This window comes from Dreissena polymorpha, chromosome 14 (assembly GCF_020536995.1).
Source record: "Dreissena polymorpha isolate Duluth1 chromosome 14, UMN_Dpol_1.0, whole genome shotgun sequence".
In the NCBI taxonomy this organism is placed as follows: domain Eukaryota; kingdom Metazoa; phylum Mollusca; class Bivalvia; order Myida; family Dreissenidae; genus Dreissena; species Dreissena polymorpha.
In genome coordinates, this window is record NC_068368.1 from 50846565 (window position 1) to 50871885 (window position 25321).

Below are 25321 nucleotides of genomic sequence, written 5' to 3' on the forward strand. Positions count from 1 at the left end.
TATTTACATATGTAAAACTGTCTTCTTTGTAAAATTAAAAAGCAGGTTTTGGCTAAGATTCTTGTTTATTCTTCATTGATAAAACGGGATTTTAGCTTATCGCTATTCGACGTTTTAATAAACTTTGGAGTAGAATCAACAGCTTTTTCAACAAGATAATATCTGATATCATTATACATGCTACATTCTAGTAATACATGACATTCATTTTCAATTGTATTATCTCTACAAAATGGACAGAATCGTCTGTCAGCAGGCAGACCTTCATACCTTCCTGTCTCGAGGCGAATCGGAGCAACGCAACACCTAAATTTTCACAGGGCCGACCTATGATTCTTAGGGATTTTTAATTTGCAATATTTCTCAACACCAAAGTTCTGCTTAAATGTACAGGAGCTTCTAAGTTTATTTCCACCTCTACCTGATACACCATTACTAGAGTTAATTCTATGTAGCCAATCTACTTAATATTCATTTAACATAAACTGTTCAATGTCTTTAACAATAACACCTTTGGAAATAGGTCTAGAAACATTGTTATAATGTCTAAGATTGCAATGAGATAGATGCTTTCGCACAAAGAAAAACCAATTTTTACATCTTTCTGATTTGGTGCTAGCCCAGATTGCTATGCGCTTGTTTGATCTAAAGGAATTGGTAGTGGAAAGACGGGCCCAGTAATTTGCCACCACTTTCCATTGGCGGATAGGGACTGGAGTCCAAACCATTTCTCCAGAAACCCCAAGATTTTGGGTGTATTTACCCACTCCTAGATAAAACCGCATTGCCCTGTTCTGGACAGCTGTTACACATGAAAAGGATTTATGCTCCCATATAGCCGCCCCGTAAGCAATAACTGGCCAAACAACGGAGTCGTAAAGCTTCGTGAAGACATCGTATGGTACACCACCAATTGTTTTAACTTTGGCAATAAGTAAACCTAAAGCTCTACTAGCACTCGGAGCTGCCATCTTAGCAGTAACATCAAGATCTAAAAACTCATGTTAAAAGAATTGATCATGAATTTAGTATGATCATCACGAGCGGCTCAGGTTTCTGATTTATCTGAGTATGTTGAGTTACGTACCTGTCAAATTAGGGATGCTTTTAACGGTATGATCACGTTGAATTGTGGACTGGCTTTGCTTTACAACGTTACTCACCCGAATTACTATAATAACTCATATACTATACTTTTCAACACCATTTCTGCCATGACAAACCTGACAAAATCCGTGGTAATAAACCGATGAATGATATAAGACAATTTAATACCCTTATGTGATGAAAAATGTCGTTATAGTTTTTGTAGGATGCTGATATTTCTTTACATGAGTGTTCATGATTATAAGACAATAAGCACCTGGATGAAATGTTTATTATTAGGAGACGATGTATGGCGAGCACGATTCAGATGTGCACTACCAATGTCAAGGTCACGCGTAGAGGTATAAAAATACTTTATAAAAATACTGTTTAAAGAGGTTGGTCATTGATCATTTCAGTATTGAATTCAACATGAACACACACAAATGTACACCCCATGAGACGATGCATCAAGCAATTATCAATCATTACTTGATGTTTCAAGCAATTATCAATCATTACTTGATGTTTCAAGCAATTATCAATCATTACTTATCAACAATTCAAAACAAAGCTATACGTTGAACGTTTGTATTTTTTACACATAAACAGATACATCTGACTAAAACTTTTGCGAAATGAGATATCAATACTTCTTTTACATAATATAATTATATATAGTAATTACATATAGATGCTAATCACATAATTTTACGCACGTGATTGGCAAATTAGATATCTGAACGACCCTCTTTCATTTATATATTGACCTGACGGTCTGCAATATTCCAGCTTTGGCTTCTGCAAGTAAAGAGGTTACATTCATGCAACTCAGTGCAGCTTCAAACACAAGGCACGTGTATGAATACAATTACATATTAACAATACTTCATTGACACATCAGTGCTTTTAATTATTTAAGGAAAGTATATGTGCATTGAATATTTAAGTTGAAAAATGTACCTGCATTTAACTCCCCTTTTCATTTACCAAAAACTAGACAAAAAAACACCCCACAATCGAAACTCTTATTTATTTCTGCTGGAACTATATATGGATCTAAAGCAACAACAAAGAAGAACGCACAATTATGTGTTTGCTGCCGAAGATCCGCTCTATTTGTAAGTGGTTTGATATAATATTTCGGCTTAAACACAATTACTTTGTTGAACAATTTTTAAGATTTATTCAGAATCGACGTACTGGATTTGCCCTTTTTTTATTGCATTTGTTGCATGCTTGCCCTCTGTGTAAGATGTTAGTGGAAGGTGCAAATACTGGTGCAAACGCATAGGTATAATTATATGTGGCCACAATCTTTAATTGAGCTAACATAATTCAATTTACATTGTGCTATTTAAATTTATGCAACATACGAAACATATACAATTTTGTAAAGACACATAAACAAATTATAAGGGCAAACAAAAGCAATTGGATGCATATACAGGTACAATTCATTTCAACCATCTGCGCTCTCGTAAAAGACAAATAAATATAAATGCAAGATTAAATATGTATATTGTTTAGCTCGGTGACAACTATTTTAATAACATATAACACATTACAAAGTCACGATTTTCTTTTGATTCGTTCATCTTAAAAATCAGCATACATGTGCATAAACTAGACTTTTAATGAAACAAAACCATTTAGTGATTTACATGAGGCAAATTACAGGCGTATCCAGACAAAACATTGTTTTTATTAAGAACATTATTGTCCTCGTCGCTCTATCGTGCTATTTAATACATTAAATGGGAAAAGGACACAACGACAACTCACAGATACACTAAATTGATGATATACTATCATTTTAAATATTATATTGCTTAATGAAGATCTTCATACAAGCGCCTTGCATGAATTCTGCAAAAACCACAATTAACTTCGATTACATTTAGTCCAATTGTTAATTTAATTGTTGATATAGCTGTCTTAATCAATCTTCATCTACCGCCCAAAGTGCAACCCATTAACTGTGTTCAACTTAATTAAAATTGGTGTATTTGTTTAAAAGGAGATGACATTTCAAAATGAGGACGAGCGACGCTCGACACACTTGGGGCTATGATGGTAACAACTGGTCAAACACTCAGATGAGATAAAAGATTAACTGCCATCTCTAATGGGAATATTTCTGATCGAAATAAAAATCAATAGTCACAAAAATCGTTAACATTACTTTTGATTACATTTAAATAAGAAAAAAAGCATGTTCTGCAAAGCATGTACATAAGGGTATTTTCAAAAAAAAGTATTAAAAGATACGATACACTTCTTAAAAAAGACGGTTTCAAAAAAAATCTTAACATTCATTAGAACTAATGCCAGATAACATATGTCCAACTATGTTCTTTCGGACTATTGCTTTAATATTGTTTTCAAATATAAGTTACCTTAATTCATTAGTCATTGTAAACTGCTTCATTTTGTTGTGTTCAAAAGCAATATAAGTATGTGAAGTTACATACATATAAGCCTATACATTCGTAGTAGCCGTTGCATCAGAGCTGGACTGTAAATTTTTGCTCCGGACTTCGCATCTATTACACCGAACGAGCTTGGAGCTATAATACTTTCTGAATTGTGTATTGAGTAATCCGTAAATCATTGGGTTGATTGCAGACATGAGAAAGTAAGAGCGCGAACCAATCTTGTATGCAACAAGAGCACCTCCTTTAGCCGAATCCTTTATACCCAGAAATGCGTTAAGTATCACTAAGATGAGATAAGGTAGAAAGCTGATAATAAACACTGCCGCAATAACTAACATGATCATGGTGTATTTAATAGAAACATTGTTCGAACATTCTTCGTTTTGCTGCATTTCATTTATTTGCGATTTTCCATCACAAGAAGCCTCGTTCTTTTCAACACCTATGTCGCATCTGGAAGTTTGAGGTGTCTGTACATCTGTGTGATTCGAATGATTGCGTGCGACATATCTTTTGTGTTGATAAATAGCCTTTCCAACGAGTGAATACATCACGACGAGAGTCCCAGTACCAATAATGAATGTAATCAAATAAAGCACATTATGACCCCAGATATAGGTTTTGTAACTTTTGACCGTGGAGGTCGCGCAGTCATGGCCTTTCACAATTCTACCACTTGACGCACGCAAATCTACTTCAACCGATGTGTACAAGATTAATGCCGGCCAGGAATAAACCAAGGAGAGCACGAATGAAAGAACACATACTAATTTGCATTTAGTTAAGTCCAATTGTTTCTTCAAAGGTCGACATATTCTTCGAAAGCGGTCTACAGCTATCGCCAAAAGTGTAAACGCGCTTCCCATAACGGTCACCTGGTTAACAAAACTGAGAAACCTGCAGAGAGGAATGTTAGTAAAAGTGTAGTAAAACTTCGTGTCTACAAACTCAAGTGGAATCGACAATGCACAGGTTGCCAAGTCAAATAAGGCAAGTGTGCAAATAAAAACGGCGTGACCGGAGCGCCTTGTCTCATGCCCATAGTAAAAGCAGACGAGAATGTTGCCCAGTAGACCAAAGAACATCACCACGCTCAGATACACGATCAAAGGTGTCATCAGTGTTACTACTTCCGTATTTATTTGGTCCAGTTGATATGAATCGCTTCCGTTTTCTTCAGGAGACATTTCGTTCGGTTACTTGATCGTGAAAGCGCGTCGATGTCTACCTTAAATGTATACATTGAAAATTAACATGTCCCACAGATACCTTTTCTGTAGTGTAAAGATAAAATGTTAAGCAGGGAGCATCAGTAGGATTTATACTATTCTTAGCGGGGCCTTTTTACAGATTTTGGCATGTATTGAAGTTTTTCATTAAATGCTTTATATTGATAAATTGAAACATTGGACCTAAAAATCTCCAGTAAAAAAAACTAGAATACAATTTAAAAATAAATAAAAAGTAACCCTCAACTGGGCTTGAACCACTGATCTCTGGAGTCCTGGAGTAAAAGTTATCTAATTAGACCGATCGGCCATCCGTCTTCATGTTATGAGAAGATGTATATTTTACTTTATATGAGCAATCCTCGAAGTTTCACAACATATACCGACAACAACAGAACTTTCCAAACCATTTAATCGTTTTGCGTTGCAACGCTGTATAATTTTCAGGTTTTCAAATTTACAAAAGATGCGAATAATGGTTATTTTAGCGCATGGTAAATGTCCAGTATTACTGTTCCCTCACAAAAACCATACCTAAAACGAAAATTTGCGAATCTGAAAAAACTTATTTCACTGTTATCAATTTACCAAAACGTGAAAAGGCCCATTTAAAGACTAAAACTATTAATTTGAATGTAATAAGCGTGCTGTAATTCTATGAATCGTCATTTATTTGTTGATATTCTACTTTGTTATTATGTACGTTTCAGTAGTGTTAATTGCAATTTCCTTCCCATATCTAACTTTTTCATACCACTACACTGATATCAGTCTGATGTAACGCGGCTTGATGTAAAACAAATGTATCACGTTTACTGACGTTTACAAGTTGTAATATAAGTCAGTATCTGTAGGTAGGTCTTATTACTCGGAATCAACTGTTCTGCCATCATTTGAGCAAATTACAATTGGATTCAGATTAACATGACCACTAAACCAAATGGCAAATGCATGCTCATCTCTAAAAACAAATGTTTCTTACTTTGGCTTAAAATGTTTCACTTCAATCAAGTGTTTGTATGATCGAAAATAGTTGGTTCAGCTTTATCGCACTTCAGATTTAATTTTACATCCGTGACCGTCAGTGTTAGTCAAAAACGTCAACATAAATACAGCTTACACTTTGTGCGCGTATTAACCCATTTATGCCTAGTGGACTCTCTCCCATACTTCTGAATTGGATCAATTTATTTCCAAAATTAGGGATGTCTAGTATATTAATTCTATATTTAGAATATTTATTACAGAAATTCCTTTGAGCAAACAGCACAGACCCTGATGTGAGACGCCGCATTATGCGGCGTCTTATCTGGGTCTACGCTGTTTGCCAAGGCCTTTTTTCTAGACGCTAGGCATGAATGGGTTAATATGTATTGATAAAGATAGTCCATGGCCGAATAGGGAGACATACTTTTTGTTTAAACTTGCCCCATATCTTCTCTTTAAGGTGGTAAAGGAAATATGAGCCAATTAAACTTTCCTCTTATAGCATTTGCGGGGAAAGACGTCCGAAATGTAAACACACTTGAGGGAAAGCACACTATTTCCATGTCCCATTTTTTAAATAAGGTAAATGAGTTCCTCATAAAAATTATTCTTTTACACATGGAATATGTATATCTATTTGCAGTTCCGGTAAACATAGTTATACCCGATAAATGAAAATTATACCAATAATATACACTATTTTTACGATGAACACCTCCAGTGGGAATCGAATACATGTCTACAAAAATCAAGCTTTTTAAAAACATTACTACTGTAAAGTCCCGTTATACCGTGATAACTTAATGCGTGCGTAATAATACTTCATGTGCACTTTAAAGGTACCGTCAACTACGACGATAACGAAAAGAAAAGTTGTAAAATACCGTATTTTTTTACAATAATTAGTTTATATTGATTAAAATATCACGACTGGTAAATTACATTACTTGAATAACTTTGTTAAGTTTTCATATTTTCAGTATATTCGGTAATAATTTTTACTGGGCACCGGTACCAGGTAACTACCAGTTAACGCCAGTAGATTGATCATTATCGTCACGTGGTAAACCCAGGAATGCAAATTGTACATGCGTAGTGAATTGTATATATTTTATATATATAATGATTAATCTACTTACGTTATTTAAAGTGTGCATATCGTTATGTCACCTATTGTCGCGATGTACTTTCAATTTCACATCGCGAAATTTTATGTCCGAATATACTGAAAATATGAACTTTTTCAAGTAATGTAATATATCAGTCGTGATATTTTTATCAATATAAGCTAATTATTGTAAACAAATATACGTTATTTTACAACTTTTCTTTTCTTCGTCGTCGTGGTTGACGGTACCTTTAAATACCCTCGTACTACGACGCAAAAAAAGTGTCCCCTGGTGCAAATTTGTATAATCAGATACATATAATTTTTTTAACATTATCAAAACGAGACATATGTGAAGCGTAACTATTAAAAACATATATTTTACAATAAAATACCGCTCTTACCGCCGATATGTCCCTTTAATGTCCACTGTCACTCAACAAAACGTGCGTTCCGACGATTGACAGCATCCAACGACAGAATTTGTGCAAACGGGTTATGTAATTATATCATATATTCACCTCTAAATTTTCCTCCAATGATAAACCTCTTAAATTTAACTTATTTGTTTAAATATAGTAAATATCATATCGAATATGTTGGTAAAAATACGTGGTATACCATACGTTACAAAGATCCCCGCAACATTAAAATGACAGACCAAAACTCACTTATTCATTTTTATTTACGATCCGTTTGCAATTAAGATAATCATCTAAATACATTACAAGCGGAAAGCGTTCGTGAGAACTCCAACTGCATCCTCAGATAAATTTCAAAATGACGTGTTCAAGCACGTTTGTTTAACGGCAAACATCCGTTTGTATTCGTATTCACCCATAAAAAAACAACGCGCGTATTAGAATTTAAAAAAATGTCACTGTACGAAAGAAAAACTGTCAGGTGCTGTTTTTGTGTGTATACAGTTGAACAATTTCGAAGTCACTGAGTCCGTCAAAATTTATCGAAGTTCTAAATTGGTTTGTTTTTTTGTAATACTTAATTGTATTGTAAAAATGCGCATGATGTATTTCCTACCAAAAGTAGAAATAGAGTGTATACAGTGTGCCTGTCCCTCCCCCCCCAGCTGGCTGTCGAGTTAGGATTTTTTTAAACAATGGGCCTACTGCAAAGTTTTCTCTCATGAAATGGCCCACAGCATTACATGGACTCAACCATAGATGAAATTGCTATATGATCGAATGCATATACCGAGTCCGCTCTTTTGTGACAAACTATTGACTGGGCGGCATTGGAAACTAGTAGGTCACATTTTGGTATCTTATAGTTTATGATGTAAAGAAATGTTTAATGCCTTGTTTACGAGAGAGAGAACCAGTACAATTTTGTTGATATATATGTACGTTACCATGACTACACATGTTAATTGTTAACCTTTTAATACGACAGCTTTGCGGTGGAACTAAACAGATGCTGGTGGAGTTTCTGATCTCTCTCTCTCTGTTAGGATGGACTCACAACTGTTGTCTGCACATCTGCAATGTTAGTGCATGACTTTGTCGTGTTGTTGGTACTTTGGGGTTGCTTTTGCTGACGACCACACATACACAATAACGTTTTCTTTCATTACTGACACGGGCACACTTTGTAAATCACGATAACCTGAAAATGAACGATTCCATACATTATGAGTATACTTGTCTCCACAGCAGGATGGAGTTGTAAACACATGATCATATGTTATCTTTGATTTTTTTCGAAATAAAAGAAAACGTCATTACAAGATACCACAACGTCATCACAAATTGACGTATGCAAAGATGCTTTTTTAAATCAGTTGTGTTTTTAAATACGTTACTCAAATTGCTGCTGAAATGTTTGTAGCGTTTCATTTGTAATTGTAGTAACACTGCACTCAAAGGTCGTCCGTGCAAAACGTGTTCGAAATGCATGTACCTATTTTAGCAGCTACAGCATTACACACAATTAGGATTTAACATGTGCAATACGATTTCCGACTTCGGACGACGAATTTAAGGACGCACAGAACGTGTTTCTTATATTCTGTTATGGTTATGCCGTGTGTGATCCGATGCATCAATGGCGCCCATGTTAAAATCATTTCTCCGAGAACAGGGAACAACAAAAGTACAAACAAAAAACAAAACACGTTCGAACTAATATCTTACCTTTAATAATCCTTTAAAATCCATAAATAATCCATTTAATTCAATAATTGACGAGTTTGCATCTATCTAGGATCTTTGATAATTATTTTAGCATAGTAAAATAAAGACCCTTATGCCATCAAATCATTATATTCAAATGAGAACTCAATAAACTTTCTTCTTCTTCACACGCTACGTTATGTACTCTGTGTACATTACTGCTGTTAAAATGAACCGGAGCAGTTTATCAAATATGTCGTGTTCTGAGAAAAATGGGCATAATGCATGTGCTTAAAGTGTCGTCCCATATTAGCCTGTGCAGTTCGCACAGGCTGATCAGGGACGACACTTTCCGCTTTTATGAATTTTTTGGTTAAAATGAAGTCCCTTCTTAGCAAAAATCAATTTTGGGCGGAAAGTGTCGTCCCTGATTAGCCTGTGCGAACTTAACAAGCTCATCTGGGACGACACTTTACGCACATGCATTATGCCCAGTTTCCTCAGAACACGACACAAATAATAGCCGTTGGTGAACTCGGTTGCATTTGCAGAATTCTGCATACAAAGATATATTTGATCTTGAACAATATTTTATTTGTCTATGGTAAATTCCCTTATTGTACAAGAAAGTAAGTAAGTTTATTGTAAACATAAGCCAAATTAGAAGAATAGTCTAGCATGTTACGACGACCATGTATAATTTTTATGTTACATCTAGAACAACTAGAAGAATAGACGTCTTTGTAAGCACTCTCTTGCAGTTTGGAAGAACCAGGGATTCCGCTAAATGATGCAAATCCCGACATCATTATCAATTTGTCCCTGGTCATTTTGATGAAGTCATAGTTAAAATTTACACTTTATTTTATTGTGAATTCATTTGTAAATGAATTTGATATAAAAAAAATACATGTCACTGTTTATAAGCGTGACACTTCGCACGAAAATTACGTCATTAGAAAATGCATTGTGGGAATGTTTTGGTTAAAGTTACCGGTGGTTAAATTCCACTATGCGCGGTTAGGTTACTTTGCGGTATATCGTGTTTATACAATCGAGTTACCTTGAAGGTTACTATACCTGAATAACCGCAAACTTACCAAGGTTTGAATGTTACCGAGCGGTAACTTTAACCAGCGTTTATACAATCGGGTGCAGTAGGTAAACTTATATACCTTTAATTTACCACGTTCGCTGTTCAGAAGTCATACCGGATTTAGCTACACTGTCGCGTTATAAAGGACATTTAACAAGGTGAGCATATTAGTTAATTGCCACCAATTAAAGATAATTTCTTTTTATGCTCCCGGATCAAATGATCGGGGGTATTGGTTTTTGGCCTGTCTGTCATTGTATGTGTGTGTCACTGTGTGTGTGTGTACCAAAACTTTAACCAAAACTTTAACATTGGTCAAAACTTTTGCAATATTGAAGATAGCAACTTGATGTTTGGCATGCATGTGTATCTCATAGAGCTGCACATTTTGAGTGGTGAAAGGTCAAGGCCATCCTTCTAGGTCAAAGGTCATATATATGGCTTCAAAGCGGCGCATTAGGGGGCATTGTGTTTCTGACAAACACATCTCTTGTTTTTTTAATATTTGCTGCTTAAAATTTTATGTTTTACTTTCATCGCATTTTAATTATTTTTTTTCTGAAATATAATTGTTTAATTAAAACATTCTAGGTCAACATTGAAGTCCTTTCACGATCAAATAACAAGGACGAAATGCCTGCCGGAGAGAACGTCAGCAATTCATATTAACTGGATCAAATAAATTCGGAAGTAGTTTCACTGTTGACACCTGTGATCATTTATCTCAGTGTGATGATGGTCTTTGGTCTCATAGGAAACATTCTCGTCCTCTTTTATTATGGACGTCAGGTAAATCGCTCCAGGCACGCGATATTTATTTGCACACTTGCTTTTATTGACTTGGCAAGATGTGCATTGTCAATTCCAGCTAATATTCTGGACATTAGGTTTTACTACACGTATACTAACATTCCTCTTTGCAAGGTTCTTTGTTTTGTAAATTTCCTGACCGTAACGGGTAGTGCGTTTACAATAGTGACAATAGCTGTAGACCGCTTTAGACGAATATGTCGACCTTTGAAGCAACAATGGGGCTTAAAACAATGCAGACTCCTGTGTGGTCTTTCATTTCTGCTTGCCCTGATATATTCTTGGCCGGCATTAATCTTGTATACATCGGTCGAAGAAGATTTGAAAGCGTCAAATGGTAAAATTGTGAAAGGGCACGAATGTAGGAATATAACTATCAGAAAGTAAAAAACCTATTACAAAGTTGTATATTTCCTTTACCTTATAACAGTTATTATTTGTTATGGTGTTATTGTTGTTGTTTATTCGCGTTTTGGAAAGTTCCTTTATCGAAATAAATGAAACCTTCAGAAATTCAAAATGAGCTCAAAGAAACGTCGCATGGAACGCACAGAATTAGATAAAACTCAAACGTCAAGATATGACAGTAGTGATGCAAAAAACGATGCCACTTGTGAAGGAAAGTCGCAAACAAATGACATGCAGCAAAAGGAAGATGGCTTGAACACAGTGTCTATAAAATACACCTTGATCATGTTAGTGATTGCGGCAGTGTATCTTATCAGCCTTCTGCCGTTTTTCATTATAGTCATTCTTAACGCGTTTCTCAAAATGAAGGATTCGGCTCAGGGAGGAGCACTTGTTGCATACGAGATTGGGGCACGCTCCCAATATCTTCCATGTGCCATCAATGCAATCATTTACCGATTTTTCAATTCACAATTTCGAAAGTATTATAGATCCAAGCTGCTCCTGTGTAATAGATGCAAAGTATCTAACGATAATTTATTATCTAGCTCCGATACAACGGTTACAACGAAATTTTAGGCAATTATGTATGCAACGATACACATTAAAACTACATATGTTCACGGGCATGCATTTTGATGAATTTGACAATATGTATTTAATTAAATACAATTTCTTTTTTAAATACTGCAATGGACGTTTTTGCTATTTAATTATAATGTAAAAAAATACACTATAAAATAATTTTCCTCATATATGCTTCCCTTTGGTTTGACAGTTACCTTATTTATTTCTGTATGTTTCTGTACCAAGTTGTAAATATGATTTAGGAAAAATGCATATCAATAAACACAATGTAAACTGCTTTATATTATCTTAATATGTGGCTATGGCTGCATAAAATAAGACGTAGGTGTTTGTTGATATGGCTATGTTAATTTAAACCTGCTACCAAAGCTGACAAAGGCGATAAGTATGCAACAAATGCAATAAGAAAGCAAATCCATTGATTTAATTGTGATTACATTTGTAAATAAAAAAAACTTTATTAACCAACTGCTTTACTTGAATCCGCAATATTTGTATCAATTCACTCAGTAGTGAGTTTCTCCTTTTGGTGTATAGGCGATTGGCCGAGATACATTCAGGTGGCAATTAATACGGGGATGGATCTTAAGTCTCACTACTCTGGTTATTCTTATATGCAAAGTGTAGTTAAATGCATATAAATTGTTCAACTTAACTATTCAAATGACGTATAGGCTCCTAAAATAATCCAAAGCATTTATTTGTCATCGACTTATCCTTAAAACGTTATTGTATTAATAAATGGGTCTGGTGTTTAATGATGACTTAGTTGCATAACTGCAACTTCTTCACTTGCTGTAGGTGAAGCTTGGGTATTGTATTGCAGATAGTGCATATAGTGATGTCAAATGAGTCGCGTTCTGAGAAAACTGGGCATAATGCATGTGCGTAATGTGTCGTCCCAGATTAGCCTGTGCAGTCAATCAGACAATCAGGGACGACACTTTCCGCCTCAATTGGATTTTTTCTAAGAAGAGACTTTATTTTAACGAAAAATGTCATAAAAGCAGAAAGTGTCGTCCCTGAGTAGCCTTTGCGGACTGCATTGGCTAATCTGGGACGACACTTTACGCACATGCATTATGCCCAGTTTTCTCAGATCACGACTCAAATATTTAAATGAAAGAAGCTCGGTCAGATAAACCATAGAATACCAAATAATCGTTGTGAGGCTCGTAAGTAAGGATCAGGATCCTGTTTAGCCTACATCTTCATTAATCAACTGATGATTGGACTTACAATACCTTTATTGAGATATAACACGGGTTAGAGCATGTATACTGAGCATCATTATCCCACTGTTGGTCGAGTCTGTTTTTGAAAGTATTTAATGACTTAGCAGACACTACTTCGTAAGGTAAAGATTCCATTCAGATATAATTCTTTGAGACAAACTGTCAAGTCTAAAATGTGTTTCACATCTTGGTTTGGCAAGTTAAAAACAATATCCTCTAGTTTTAGATGTGTTGAAGAAGAAAAACGATCACATTGTATATCATCTAGTTGGAAAGTGTCGTCCTTAATTAGCCTTCGCGGACTGCACAGGCGAATCTGGGACGAAACTTTACGCACATGCATTAAACCCCCTTTGCACATAGCGAGGCTCAACTTAATAAAGAACAAGCTTTTGTCTGCATGTTTATGTCTTCCCTCATTTTTATATTCCTTGTCGGCGTTGAACATTTAAGGAGCCTTTTCACAGATTTTGGCATGTTTTTATACTGATAAATGTAAACATTTGGTCTAAAAAGCTCCAGTAAAAAGTCAAGAATGAAATTTAAAAAAAGAAAAAAAGAAAGCCTCAGCGGGGCTCGAACCATTGACCTCTGGAGTCTTGGAGTAAACACTCTACCAATTAGACCGCTCGGCCATCCTTCCAAGTAACTGTTACTAATGTATTATATACTTTATATAAGCAATCTTCATAGTTTCACAAATATAACGACAACAACAGAACTCTCCAAATTATTCAATCGTTTCCCGTTGCAACGCTTTATAATTTTCAGGTTTTTAAATCGTCGAAAAATGCATTTAATGGCTATATTAGAGCATGATAAATGTTCAGTATTACTGTTTCCTCACAAAAATGATTACTAAAACGAAAATTTGCGAATCTGAAACAACTTTTTTTCAATTTTGTCACTTTAGATAAACGTGAAAAGGCCCCTTTAATACACCGTTAAATTTTATTTGAACGCGGCAAATGGTCAAATAGTGAAAGGGTACGATTGTAAAATAAAAAATAATAATTGTTATAGAATCTTTATCTGGGTATCAATGTTGTTTACCATATTACGTTTATTGTATGTACTGAAAATCTTACTGTGGTTTATTCTCTTGGATAGTCAGTTTATCGACGAAAAAGGAACCTTTCACACACCTGCTCAAATTAACCTATTTATGCCTAGCGTCTAGAAAAAAAAAGCCTTGGCAAACAGCGTATACCCAGATGAGACGCCGCATCATGCGGCGTCTCATCAGGGTCTGCGCTGTGTGCTTAAAGCAATTTCTTTAAGAATTAATATGTTAAATATAGAAATAAATATACTAGACATCCCTAAATCCCTAATTTTTTTAATAAATTTATCCAATTTATAAGTATGGGAGAGTCCACTAGGCATAAATGCGTTAAAATCAAATTTGCATCAATCAAAACACAATAAAGTAGACACAGCCAATGAATGCGATTCGATCATTGGTAATGATAGGAACCAACATGTCAACAATTTGTAATTAAATGAGTCCGGTTCTGAGAAAACTGGGCATAATTCATGTGCGTAAAGTGTCGTCCCAAATTAACGTGTGCAGTCCGCACGGGCTTATCAGGGACGACACTTTCTGCCTAAACTTGATTTTCGGTATGGAGGGACTTCCTTGAAACTATAAATACCATAAAAAAGGAAAGTGTCGTCCCTGATTAGCCTGTGCAAACTGCACAGGCTAATTTGGGACGACACTTTACGCACATGCATTAAGCCCAGCTTTATCAGAACGCGGCTCAAATTGTCGAGAGGCTCGTGAAAGAAAATATAGGGGCATGCGTCATGTCTAAAAAGTTACTAACAAAATAGGTCTTTCATTGGAAACAAATGGACAGCAAAAACGGCTTTCAACTCCATGTCTGTGAAATTTATCTTGATGATGCTGATGATCACTTACATCAGCTTTGTAATCAGCTTTCAACTTTACCTCATCTTAGTTGCGGTGGATGCATTTTGCGACTTGATGGATTCAATAAAATGCTTAACTCTTTCGTTGCATACGACATTGCAGTGCGTTCGTACATTCTAACTTCAGCGATGACTCCATTGGTGCATGGCTTTTTAAACCAGAAATACAGGAAGTATCTTACCTCTAGAGTCTAAGGACTTCGTCCATCTCGAGCGAGGTGTTATAATTAGACATCGCTATGGCGAATTCATAAGATGTACCGAGCACGTTGTCAATTGCCCATAATGACAACACTATCATTTCGGGTAAACGTTTTCAAATTGTAACGTTATCAGATTTCCTTTGATCGAATATATTGCAATCAAATCGGCGAATGTGTTTGTTTTGGGCTCAAGTTCAACATTGGTACTTGTTTTAGCCAAGTTGACACACTTTGGCAAGTTTAACGTATTGTGGCAAATACAGATTGTGACTGATCCTTAACAATAAGCTTTACCTTTATTTTACACGTTTTATAAAAAGGACTTACTGTGAAACCATTTATTTTCGACAGCACAAAATTTCGCCATTTTTATAAAAATGACGATTTCGTCAGCACATAAATTCGCCGATTTCTGATTTTGAATTTTAAAAAAATGCGTCAGTCAATATCCGATTTGTGTGTAATACATATTCGCGATCAATCGCAGTTGCGAAAAATCGTACGATTGCGGGAACACACTTTTAGAATCACTGCAGGAGGTGGGGCCTGTTTGGGGCCTGTTTGTCACATGCCAATTAACTAGTCTTTTGTTATCAAGGGACAGTAATGGACCCTCATAATATATGCCTTTCACACGTTCATTGTTAACTGTTAACGAGTGTTTGTAACAACGAAGCCAATTGCCAATTAGTCTTATTCTATTATTATAATTGCCATACTGATAACAATTTTATTAAAATGCTGTCGATACTGTTTTAAAACTGTTTGTGTTATACAAAAGAGGTTCCAGATTGTTAAGTGGTTTTTTTTTTCAAATAAAATGCTTTTTTATTCTGATATCAACATTCAAATTATAAACTCTATGTGTGTGTTTGTTCTTAAAAAGTAAACTACCGGTATATAGATCTAAATCAAAAATGTCAATAATTTAAAAATAAATAAATTAATACATATAAAATAGTAATAAGTGTGGTTAAACGAAAACATTCAAACAACAAACAGCAATTAAAATAATCTGTATTTATTTGTGATAAATACGCATGTTGATCACACATCGTCATCTTTTCATTTGGTTTATTGTATTTTATCGGCATTCGCTGCGTGATGGCTAATATGCAACACCCCTTAAAAACACAATGCACCTAATGGGTAATAAAGTTATAAACAATTAGCGCTAATTCATTACTATTCTACATAAACGAAGTCAACGCATTCGATACAGCTGTACTGCACACGCGTTTTAAAGAAGTGTAACGTGTCAGTTAAGTACCTTGTGTAATCAACATCCCTATGTGTCAAAACCGGATTAATCTTGATTACGAAACAGCAGTGAATGTGTGCATGGATTATGTTGGAATTTAATGCCTCATGTCTACGGTAAAGTTTTAAAATATTGTTCAACTTAGTGTTTGTTTTTGTTCAAACATAGAGCATGATTGTTCGTTAGGATCTTAAATTCGCCGATCGGTCGACTGACGAAATTTATGAAAATTAATGCCTGACGATTAATAATGGTTTCACAGTATCATAACTTGCAGTCCGCACAGGCTACTCAGGGAGTACACTTTCCGCTCTCATGGTATTTTTTTGTTTCAGTAAAATCTTCTCTTAGCGAAAATCCAGTTTTAGCGGAAAGGGTTGTACCAGATTAGCCTGTGCGGACTGCACAGGCTAATCTGGGACGTGACTTTACGCACATGCATTAAACCCCCTTCTCACAGAGCGAGGCTCATATCTTATATTGCGTTTACAACGACACCGCGTTGCAACGGAGACTCGTACATTAATTTATTCAATTAGATGAACGTATATGCATTCAATAAGACATGTTATCTTAATTTTAAATAAAGAAAGAATGTAATACAAGTATTATTATTATTAAATTCGTATCCCCCGGCAGAGGCGAGGGATATAGTTTTAGCGTTGTCCGTCTGTCCATCCGTCAGTCTGTCAGTTCTTCCGTCAGTCAGTCTGTCCGTATGTCCGTGTTTCACAAATTTGTTAGGGCTATATCTCAGAAACTATACAAGATTTCAACATGAAACTTCATATGTGGATAGATATTAATGAGAAGGTGGGTGATATCGATTCAACGAAATAGCTTGTTATTAACCCATTTATGCATGGTGGACTCTCCCATCCTTCTAAATTGGATCAAGTTATTTCCAAAATACGGGATGTCTAGTATATTTATTTCTATATTTAGAATATTTCTTACAGAAATTCCTTTCAGCAAACAGCGCAGACCCTGATGAGACGCCGCATCATGCGGCGTCTCATATGGGTCCACGCTGTTTTGCCAAGGCCTTTTTTCTAGACGCCAGGCATAAATGGGTTAAGCGAATTTTTGTCTGAGAATCCATAGAAAAATCTTAATGTTATTTTATAGAAGTATTGTCTTTAAAAAAAACAATAGCTTTGCAGTTCAACTGGACCCATAATACGAGCAGTGTTCGACACTTTCTTTCATATCTTTCTGATAGACAGCAGCTTGTTGATATCTCAGGCAACTATTCATCAACTGCTGGTATTTCTTGCGGGGTTCCACAAGGGTCAATCCTAGGTCCTCTTCTGTTTTTGATATATTTAAATGACATGTCAGCTGTGTTAAAAAACAAGTTATTATTATATGCAGATGATTCAGGAATTTTAGTTTCAGGTAAATGTAAGTCTGTCATTTAACATGCCCTTCAAGAAGATTTGAGTCTTGTTAGCCAATGGCTAGTTGATAATAAATAATAAATTATCACTACATATAGGTAAGACTGAGTCAATCTTATTTGGGTCTAAACATAGACTCTGTCTTTTGATACTATGGCTCGGTCTGTTTTGCAGAAGGCTAATGTCCGGTTGAAATACTTGTATCGTAAAAAGGACTTCCTTACCCAACACACTAAGAAACTCCTTATTATGTCCTTGATTCAATGTCACTTTGATTATTGCTGTTCAATATGGTACCCCGGTCTAACTCAGTTGCTTAAACACAAGCTACAGGTTACTCAAAATAAGCTAATTAGGTTTGTTATTAATCTTGACGCCAGGTCACATGTTGGTCCACAACACTTCCGCTCTCTTAATTGCTTACCTGTCAGCAAACGTGTTGAACAGATTATCCTTTGTCATGTTTTCAAGGTCAAAAATGGTTTAGCTCCTGATTATATGGAAGAGTCGTTTATCCCCCAGGATTCTGTTCATTCACATAAGACAAGGTCATGTAGTAGGGGTGCTTTTGCAATTCCAAAGGTCAAAGGTTTTGGCTCCAAGTCCTTCTGCTCTCTTGGTTGCTCCTTGTGGAACAGCCTACCAGCTGACATATCCAGTATTGAAAGGTTACCTTCATTCAAAATAGCAGTTAAGAAGTACCTGATGGACAGTTTATAATTTTCTCATTTTTATATCATTATTATCTATGTATCATTATTGTTTCGGTATAGGAATATTTTTAATCAGTTCATCTAAATCTAGTCATTTGATGGTTTTTTTATAATTGCTGAAGTTGTGATATTGTTTTTATCAGCTTTTCTTTAGTTGATATTAAATTACTTTTTATTAGATTTTAAGGACATTGCGTAATGTGTAAGTTTGTGTCTTAATTCCAAGTATTTTCTAGCTTTTTTGAAATCCTTAAATATATTTTATATTCGTTTATAGTATATTCCCTACTTTGAATACAATATGCCAAATATAGATTTGTACTGTGATAATATAATTAGGCCATTTATCTGTGATATCATTCCATTTAACTATGTGTACTAATATAAACTTTATTATAAGGTTAATGTTTAAAAGCTACTCTCTGTTAGTAAAAAGCTCTCTATGTCATGCCACCAGCACAAAGGACCGCAATGGAAATAAGAGTCGCTCTTTTTTGTGTTATCCTAGGTGTTTGGTGTGCATGTCATGGTTTATATATTCTCATGTGTTTTGCGATTCTGTATTATACATGTGTGTATTCCATACCGAAATAAATCAATAAAAAAAAGACACGGACCCATAATAGTGAAAATGTGCGACACGTAACTGATCAGGAGTTGTTCAAAATGGGAAAACATTGAGTACATTCCCCTGGATAACAATCCGAACATAGAGCATGGTATGAAGTACGTATAAAGATAAAAAGTTTGAACAAAATTCTTGATCACATGTATGTTCGCTTAGTGAAGTTTCCATTCATTAAGCATCTGAGAGTGTAACCATTACACATGCACTTGTTCCAGTCGGTTCTTTACAAATGTTTGTATGAGAGTTTTGCATCAAATTCCATAATAAACCGTATTTGACAAGTCACTTATTTAAAACATGTTTGAAAATTTGAGATTGGTGTTGCCAAATGTTCCCAAATGTGCTACCCAACATTTAGTTGTTGAATAACACTCTCTCAAAAATCATAAACATAATTATGTTTAAGTGCATGTTTTAGACTATAATAAGAATACGAATTCTAATTATTTAATCTAAATAAATAAACAAATTCAGACAAATTAAATTTTTATTTTAAATATGATGTTAGTTATAAATTACAAAACTGTAATTCCGCGATCTCAAGACAATAATTTCATACGTAATAAATCTCGTACAGATCGTTGTTAATGAAGCGAAATACAATTTTAAAACATACGAACTTACTATATTGATAATATTATGTCCAATCTAGTTCAAAACTAGAAATAACGAAAGCGGCAGTTGCAGCTGCAGGAACTTATATAGTAATATTCAGAGATAAATTCTATCATTTATATTATCGAAAATTCGAATGTGACTTTCTATTTCATATACATGTATTGACTTGATGAAGTTTGAGTGCCGGTTGGAGAACTATGTTAAACTTGTTGTACCATTTCCTGCAAAGCTACTTCAATTTTATGTCAAAGGTTAAAGTAAACTTCCTTTTTTAAATATCATATGTTCATTGAAATAAGACATCTGCTGCATTTAATGAAATTCGGTTCAAATGTTTAATTTGTCTTGCCTATTTTGTGTTATTGTAACAAATTTTTCAATATATTACAATTTAACACATATTAAAATCGTGCATACTCGCTTTAAAAATGGTAATCTTCAGACAGTTCTTGTTTAAATATTATAAATGAACTGAAATGTAGTGAGAAAAATATTTATAAAGTATAAATGTTTTCATGATTATATTTATTTGTTCACTAATATTTGCTGTAAATAATGCATGCATTTAATGTTATATAGGATAATTTGCTCTGTATGTATATGAAGTCCGTGTGATGTTTTTATATTTATTAATATGCCAAGCACTGTCCTGTACATTGAGGTTTTATATTTTAAAATTATGGGGTAACAGAACATTTTCAGTGATTCAAAGAAATGTGCAAGTAAATAAAACAGTAGGTGACAGAACAGAATATTTATTCAGTAAAATATTGCACCAATGAAGTAAATGTTTTACTTATCCATAAACCTGTCTCTGTCATGCAATTGTAGCTTATATTAACCCATTTATGCCTAGTGGACTCTCCAATCCTTCTAAATTGGATCAATTTATTTCCAAAATTAGGGATGTCTAGTACATTAATTTCTATAATTCGAATATTTCTTACATAAATTCCTTTAAGCAAACAGCGCAGATGCTGATGAGCCGCCGCATCGTGCGGCGTCTCATCTGGGTCTACGCTGTTTGCCAAGGCCTTTTTTCTAGACGCTAGGCATAAATGGGTTAAAGAACCACATGCACAATGTTTGGTTCAAATATTCTGTAAAATAATAATTTATTGTAAAGAATTTCCATGTTTCACATCTATTTCTTTAGAACACATGTTTTAATGCCATTTTAATAACATTACGCCTTGTGGTTGTTGTTTATGAAAGATGTGTCCCTTGGCCTACACATGCATTACAACCCTTGTTCTACAGTTTATATGTTAACTCATTTTGCGAAAGATGTTAACACTAAAAAAAGATTTATCGTTTATCATTTGAAGAATATTCCAAACAATTACCATTCAGTGGTACATGTCTCTTTGCTTACATAAAACTTCCATATATAAGGTTGGATATCACTTGTTATTTCATTTTTACAATAATGTTTATATTGGGTAATCATTTGGCTTGATCCACATAAGTAGATAATGTGAATTCATTCATTATTAAACCAGTTATTGTTTTATTTTTCCAAAGCAAAACAAATGAGTATAAAGTTCCTTGTAAGTAAGCAGGTGTTTACGAAGAAAGAGTTTTGTAATTTTATTAGGGGTATTTTGGTTTAAAGGGATCTTTTCACGCTTTGGTAAATTGACAAAATTGAAAAAAGTTGTTTCAGATTCGCACATTTTCGTTTTAGTTAAGATATTTGTGAGGAAACAGTAATACGGAACATTTACCATGGTCTAATATAGCCATTATATGCATCTTTTGACGATTTTAAAACCTAAAAATTATAAAGCGTTGCAACGCGAAACGATTGAATAATTTGGAGAGTTCTGTTTTTGTCGTTAAATTTTGTGAAACTACGAAGATTGCTTATATAAGGTATAACATACGTCAAGTATGTGTATTCGGCGGAATAGCTCAGTAGGCTAAAGCGTTTTTACTTCAGGACTCTGGCAGGACTCCAGGGGTCACTGGTTCGAAACCTGCTCCGGGCTATGTTCTTTTCCTTTTTTTAATTTTATTCTTGATTTTTTACTGGAGCTTTTACGATCCAATGTTTACATTTATCAATATAAAGCATTTAATGAATAAGTTAAAAAATGCCAAAATCTGTGAAAAGGCCCCTTTAATAAATAATTAGATTCACTTTAATTGGAAGCAATGGAACACTTGACTTAACTTATGAGGTGTAAGAATGAGTCAGGTCCTGAGTTAAGTGTGCAGTACCTGTCTTAAGTTAATGCAAATGGATTAAACATATATGTCGCGTTCTGAGAAAACTGGACATAATGCATATGCGTAAAGTGTCGTCCAAGATTAGCCTGTGTAGTCCTAATCAGGGACGACATTTTCCTCTTTTATGACATTTTTCGTTAAATGAAGTCTCTTCTTAGCAAAAATCCAATTTAGGTGGAAATTGTCGTTCCTAATTAGCCTGTGTTGACTGCACAGGCTAATCTGGGACGACACATTACGCACATTCATTATGCCCAGTTTTCTCAGAACAGGACTCATATTATATTGAGGGAATATTATCTTTCTACCGATGTAAAAATTAATACATTTTGATAGGAGTAAAACATATTGAGGAAATATTGTATTCTTACCAGTTTGTTTGTTTTGGAAAGAACAAATAAAGTATAGAGTTCATGACAAAGTTTAAAAAAAAAAAAAATAAGGGTTACATATAAATTTCATTTTATGTCTCAGTTTTATTTGTTATATTCATGTTAGGAACTGGAAGCCAAAATCTGTGTCTTTTGATAAAATTTGTTTGTTAATTCAGTGTAAATAATGTTATTGACATTGCATACACTTGTATTCCAAACGATGTGAAATTAGTATGCTGGAATTATTTGTATTGTTAATTTATGTGAACATTATAAATGTATCCATTGTTTTCTTTATATTTGTTATCTGTCTAAGCTTGTGGGCAACCTTTATTGCATGTATTATTGAGGACATTAGTAATCAACTGAATTAGGTAAATCTCAAAATGGTCAACCCTGTGGTTTTTATTCACGTTTATAATATGTCTTTCAATCACTTTGTGTAAAAAGTACCTAAATGTAAATTATGTATGCCCTGGTTTGTATTTTTAAGGTGTTATTCATGAATAATATGTAATAATCAAATACATGCACCCTCCATATGGTTAATGGATATTCATTTTGTCACATATATAATATTGTTTTGTGTTTACAGGTGTTTGAAAATGATTGTTGTTACGTTCATTGTTTGTGTGTAAACCATATTTATATCTAATTAGACATATTATTGCACACATTTTCTCAAAGCCGTGTTACCTTTAAGAAAAGTATATCCCAATCTTACTTCCTTACCCATATAATACACACTTTCAACAGATAGTGATCGCTTCTTATACAAACAATTGTATTATTTTCTTAATTTTACTGTCATTGGCGAATTTTAATATTTCAATATTTTGTGATTAACAAAATATCTTTCTATGAAATGTTATTTTGCATTTAGTTATTTCATATTTCTATAGTTTATTTATGATGTTTGCTAATTCGTTTTGTTGTGCATTGGTATTAAATTATAAATTTCCCAAGAAACTCTTGTTCTATAATTGGTACGTTTCAGACCTTTGAACATATAAAAAAATCAATCAATAGAGATGTATCCATAGGTCGCGGATGTCTCCACTTACCTTACAAGACACTGAATGAGCATTGTGTGTAAGACATTATATGAAAATATATCATAATGAAGACATCATAGCGTAAAAATTATGGAGAAGAAAATACAATGTATGTAACATTCTAGCTGTTGTTACACCGGCGTCCTTGCAGTTGTTAACCGTAACGGTTTACGGTTCTCATTGTAGAGACAATCGAAATCCGCCCTGGTCTTGAAATGCTGTATTCTACTAAGCTGATTTTTGTCCCCGACCGGTTTCACCGGAGGGGACTTATGGTTCGCGCTCTGTGCGTCTGTCTGTGAGTCTGTCTGTGAGTCTGTCTGTCACACTTTTTTGGATCCTGCGATAACTTTAAAAGTTCTTCATATTTTTTTCATGAAACTTGAAACATGGTCAGATGGCAATATGGAGATTATGCACGTCTTTTCATTTTGTTCCTATGTCAAGAATTCTGGTTGCTATGGCAACAAATATTTATAAAAAAACATATTAACAAATTCTGACAATGGTGGAGGCGGTAGGGGACATATATATTGCTTTGCAATAGTCTTGTTATGTGTGGTTTACAGTGCCAAATGAAAAATAAGATTAAATAAATACTCGAAATCAAACATCCGCCCAGAGATTTGACTGGAACCAATATAGCTGGATCAAATTCCTACCTTTATAACCAACCACTTGATGATAGGCAAGCCACATGGGAAAGTAAGATTCCCGTTGTTATTTTTAATTATTTTTTAAATTTAGGTTTTTTATTTCTTATTATGAACCTAAACTTATAAACTATTTTCAAATTATAAAAAAAAATTGTTCGGAATCACGTATTGCGCGAAAAAAGTTTGTACTCGAACATAAACTTTTACTCTATATCAGTAATATGCACAAAGTAACCTTTGATTTGGCCTTTTCAAAAGCGGGATGTTAGTACATGGCACGTCGTCAAGATATGATGATAATATCTGCCAATTTATTATGAAATATTACCACGCGGAATAAAATAATGAACCGGGAAAAGAAATCTACATTTCACTACATCTATATAATAAGTATACCTCTATTTGTCCAAGGTGACCATGACCTTTAAGCAAGTGATATGGTTGTTGCACGCGACTCGTCGTCTTGATATGATGTTCAATTGTGTCCATTGGTTTTCATAAGTATCATAATAATCGCAAGGAAATAAAGTGATTCAAAGGCAGATTAGAGTGATTCACATTATACAGTCACGATCTTGCTAAACTACACGACCTTCAGTCTAGGTAATCTAACGACTAACAAATAAAGTAAATTCCATAATCTGGAAAATCAAAAAAGGCTATTTATATCTTACCTAATGAAACTTTTTTTTAGATGAACATCGCGAAGTTTGTGTGCAGATGTTATGTACAAATACCTTATATTATTAGTTAAAACGCTGTGTCGTTAATGCACTTTTTTTACTACATTAGCTTTACAATTGCATTATTTTTTTCTTCGATTTTGATTGATGATTTTTATTTAACTAGCATTTAATATTGTTTTTGTTTGAATAAAATGCAAAACTTTTCGTTGGTGTCTGTGGCTATTCTTTTTAAAACTATAAATTTGTTTAATTGTGAAAAAATCCATTTTAACATATGCAATATGTATTATTGATGATAATTACATGATTTATATGCTGTTTTATTCTACGCTACCGGTAATGAAAACTAACTTCATTTTATGCATTTTGCTATTTTTAGTTTTGAGTATGAAATATCGTAAATTTATGTGAAATTACTTGTCTCCGGGACAGGCAGACAGGCAGAC

The 25321-nt window shown here is 34.2% G+C and overlaps 1 protein-coding gene across 2 annotated transcripts; it reads right to left on the reverse strand.

Moving 5' to 3' along the window:
• Nucleotides 1-1661: 1661 nt before the first annotated feature.
• LOC127858003 (cholecystokinin receptor-like) lies at nt 1662-7482 on the reverse strand. 2 transcript variants are annotated; one of them, XM_052394840.1, is made up of 2 exons: nt 7253-7482; nt 1662-4748 (listed from the first exon to the last, which is right to left on the reverse strand). In XM_052394840.1, exon 2 carries the CDS (start codon nt 4709-4711, stop codon nt 3569-3571), a length of 1143 nt encoding a protein of 380 aa, XP_052250800.1. In that variant the 5' UTR covers nt 4712-4748; nt 7253-7482; the 3' UTR covers nt 1662-3568. The 2 variants fall into 2 exon arrangements, with proteins under 2 accessions (XP_052250800.1, XP_052250799.1); XM_052394839.1 differs by having other exon boundaries at nt 1662-4752.
• Between the last annotated feature and the right edge of the window lie 17839 nt (nt 7483-25321).

What these genes read in the sequence shown, in the direction of transcription:
- LOC127858003 (XM_052394840.1), bottom strand. Translation starts at nt 4,711, where the DNA reads ATGTCTCCTGAAGAAAACGGAAGCGATTCATATCAACTGGACCAAATA.